General features: G+C 35.6%; 1 protein-coding gene across 1 annotated transcript; it reads right to left on the bottom strand.

Moving 5' to 3' along the window:
• Positions 1–899: 899 nt before the first annotated feature.
• Or7e174 (olfactory receptor family 7 subfamily E member 174) lies at positions 900–1829 on the bottom strand. Its single transcript, NM_001000864.1, has one exon. It carries the CDS (start codon positions 1827–1829, stop codon positions 900–902), a length of 930 nt encoding a protein of 309 aa, NP_001000864.1.
• Positions 1830–2157: the final 328 nt, after the last annotated feature.

The raw sequence follows: 2157 nt of genomic DNA, 5'->3' as shown, positions 1-2157 counted from the left end.
TCTAAAGATTAAGGTATAAAGTTCAAGTGCACATATACCGAAATATGCTGACCAAGCTCTCAAAGGCTCCTTCTTTGTGACTGACAGGAGAAGATAGGAGCATCCTAAAAAAAGTGGAGCCCTTGGAATGGAGCCTAATATAATTTGCTGAGTCCAACTTTGGTGTTGGAGACACAGGATGATTACTATGTATAATATTGTACAGTACTTAGAAATAGTCAATGGAATTCACAGTTGACTGAGGAGAGGAGACAGAAAAAAAGATGTGAAAGAAGAGAAGGACCATATGAAAGAATTGGAGGAGGATGGGATGGATAAACAAATGTCCACAAAAGTGGTGGGATCTTTTCTCTACTCAGTGGTAAACTTAATATTATAATTATATAAATTATGTTAATTTCTTTTTATTTTCTTTTCAGTTTCAACCGATTTTATAGTGTAATTTGTTTGCAGGAAAAACAAGTGGCTGTGACGATTTTCTTGGTTTTAGTATAGTCACATTCATAAATTTTAGCAACCTTCACTATCCTTTAACCCATAAATTTAGTTTACATTTGAAACTGAATATTTTGGAAATTTGAAAACAATTAAATTCAGTTGGGTGTTTTGGCACACACCTTAATTGTAGTACTCAAGAGCCAGAGGTAGATACACAAGTTCCAGTTCAGCCTGTCTTATACAGAGAAAAACCTGGCCTCAAAAAATTAAGTAAGTAGATAAACAAATTCTTCTGTTGTCCCTCTTGTAAAGCACAATTTTGTTGTGGATGAATAAAAATAAATTTGATTCCTCAAGGTTTAGAAAGATCATGAAACCAATGAGGCATTACACATAATTCTAGGTAATTTGGTTTTAAAATTTTCTTCCAATGTATCAAGTTGAATACACTGGATCTGTGATTAAACAGTACAAAAGTGGAGCCTTTTCAGGGAATTACTAATGTCCTGATTCCTCAGACTGTAGATGAAAGGATTTAGCATGGGGTTGACCGTAGTGTACATTAATGAGGCCACCATATTGTTTCCAGAAGAATGAGACAAAAGTGAGCCAAAATACTCTCCAAGCCCTGTTCCATAAAATAAACATACCACTGCCAGGTGAGACCCACAGGTAGAGAAAGCTTTATACCTCCCACTTGAAGAGGTGATACTCAGAATCGAAGAAATGATCTTAAAGTACGAGATAAGGATCCCCGATAAGGGAAAAACACCAAGTATGACACCAATAGCATACATGAGTATGTTATTATTAAACGTGTTGTTGCAGCCTAAATTTAGAAGTTGAGAAGGGTGACAGAAGAAGTTAGCAATTGCCACATCTTTGAAACACTTAAGTTGTAAGGCAACCAAATTGTGAAGCAGGGATTCAAGAAGACTAGCTAAAAGGGATATTAAAACTAACGTGCCACAGCGGCAAGGGTTCATAATTATTGCATAATGCAGGGGATGACAGATGGCCACAAACCTGTCATATGCCATCACGGCAAGAAGCATACTATCCATACATGCAAATATGATAAAAAGTGACATCTGAGTCAGGCAGCCCACATAGGATATGGCTGTATTATGGGTTTGAAGCTCTGTAACCATGTTTGGAACTGTTGTAGAAATGAAGCCAATGTCAACCAATGACAGAATGGAGAGGAAGAAGTACATAGGATTATGGAGGTGGGAGAATGAGCTGACAGTCAGGATGATGAGCAGGTTCCCAAGCACTGATATCAGGTACATGGATAGGAACAACCCACATAGAATAGGCTGCAGTTCTGGATCATCAGATACTCTCAGAAGATAAAATTGTGAAACATGTGTTATGTTTTTCATTTTCATTTTCATCATTTCCCCTTTAAAAAGAAAAGAAATAATTACAAAATAAATAAGTCAAATAAAAAGTCACTCTGAATTCTAAATAATTTGAGTGCAAACACTCTCATTTAAGGTTTTCCATATAAATACAGAAGTATTTGTGGTTTCCACAAAGGCAATCTTTGAAGTATTTCATTACTGTTTTGTATGCTATTCACTCCCTTAAGTACACAAATAATTTTTCTACATGCACATGAGCTTAGTTAGTATATATATGTATATATATGAAATGTCTCAAGAGTTGGAAATACTACTAAATTATTTGATACAGTCATACCATCAGTGTATGCTT

This window comes from Rattus norvegicus, chromosome 8 (genome assembly GCF_036323735.1).
Source record: "Rattus norvegicus strain BN/NHsdMcwi chromosome 8, GRCr8, whole genome shotgun sequence".
Lineage (NCBI taxonomy): Eukaryota > Metazoa > Chordata > Mammalia > Rodentia > Muridae > Rattus > Rattus norvegicus.
Note: the sequence above shows the minus strand (reverse complement) of the source record. Positions and strands in the feature narration are given on the sequence as shown.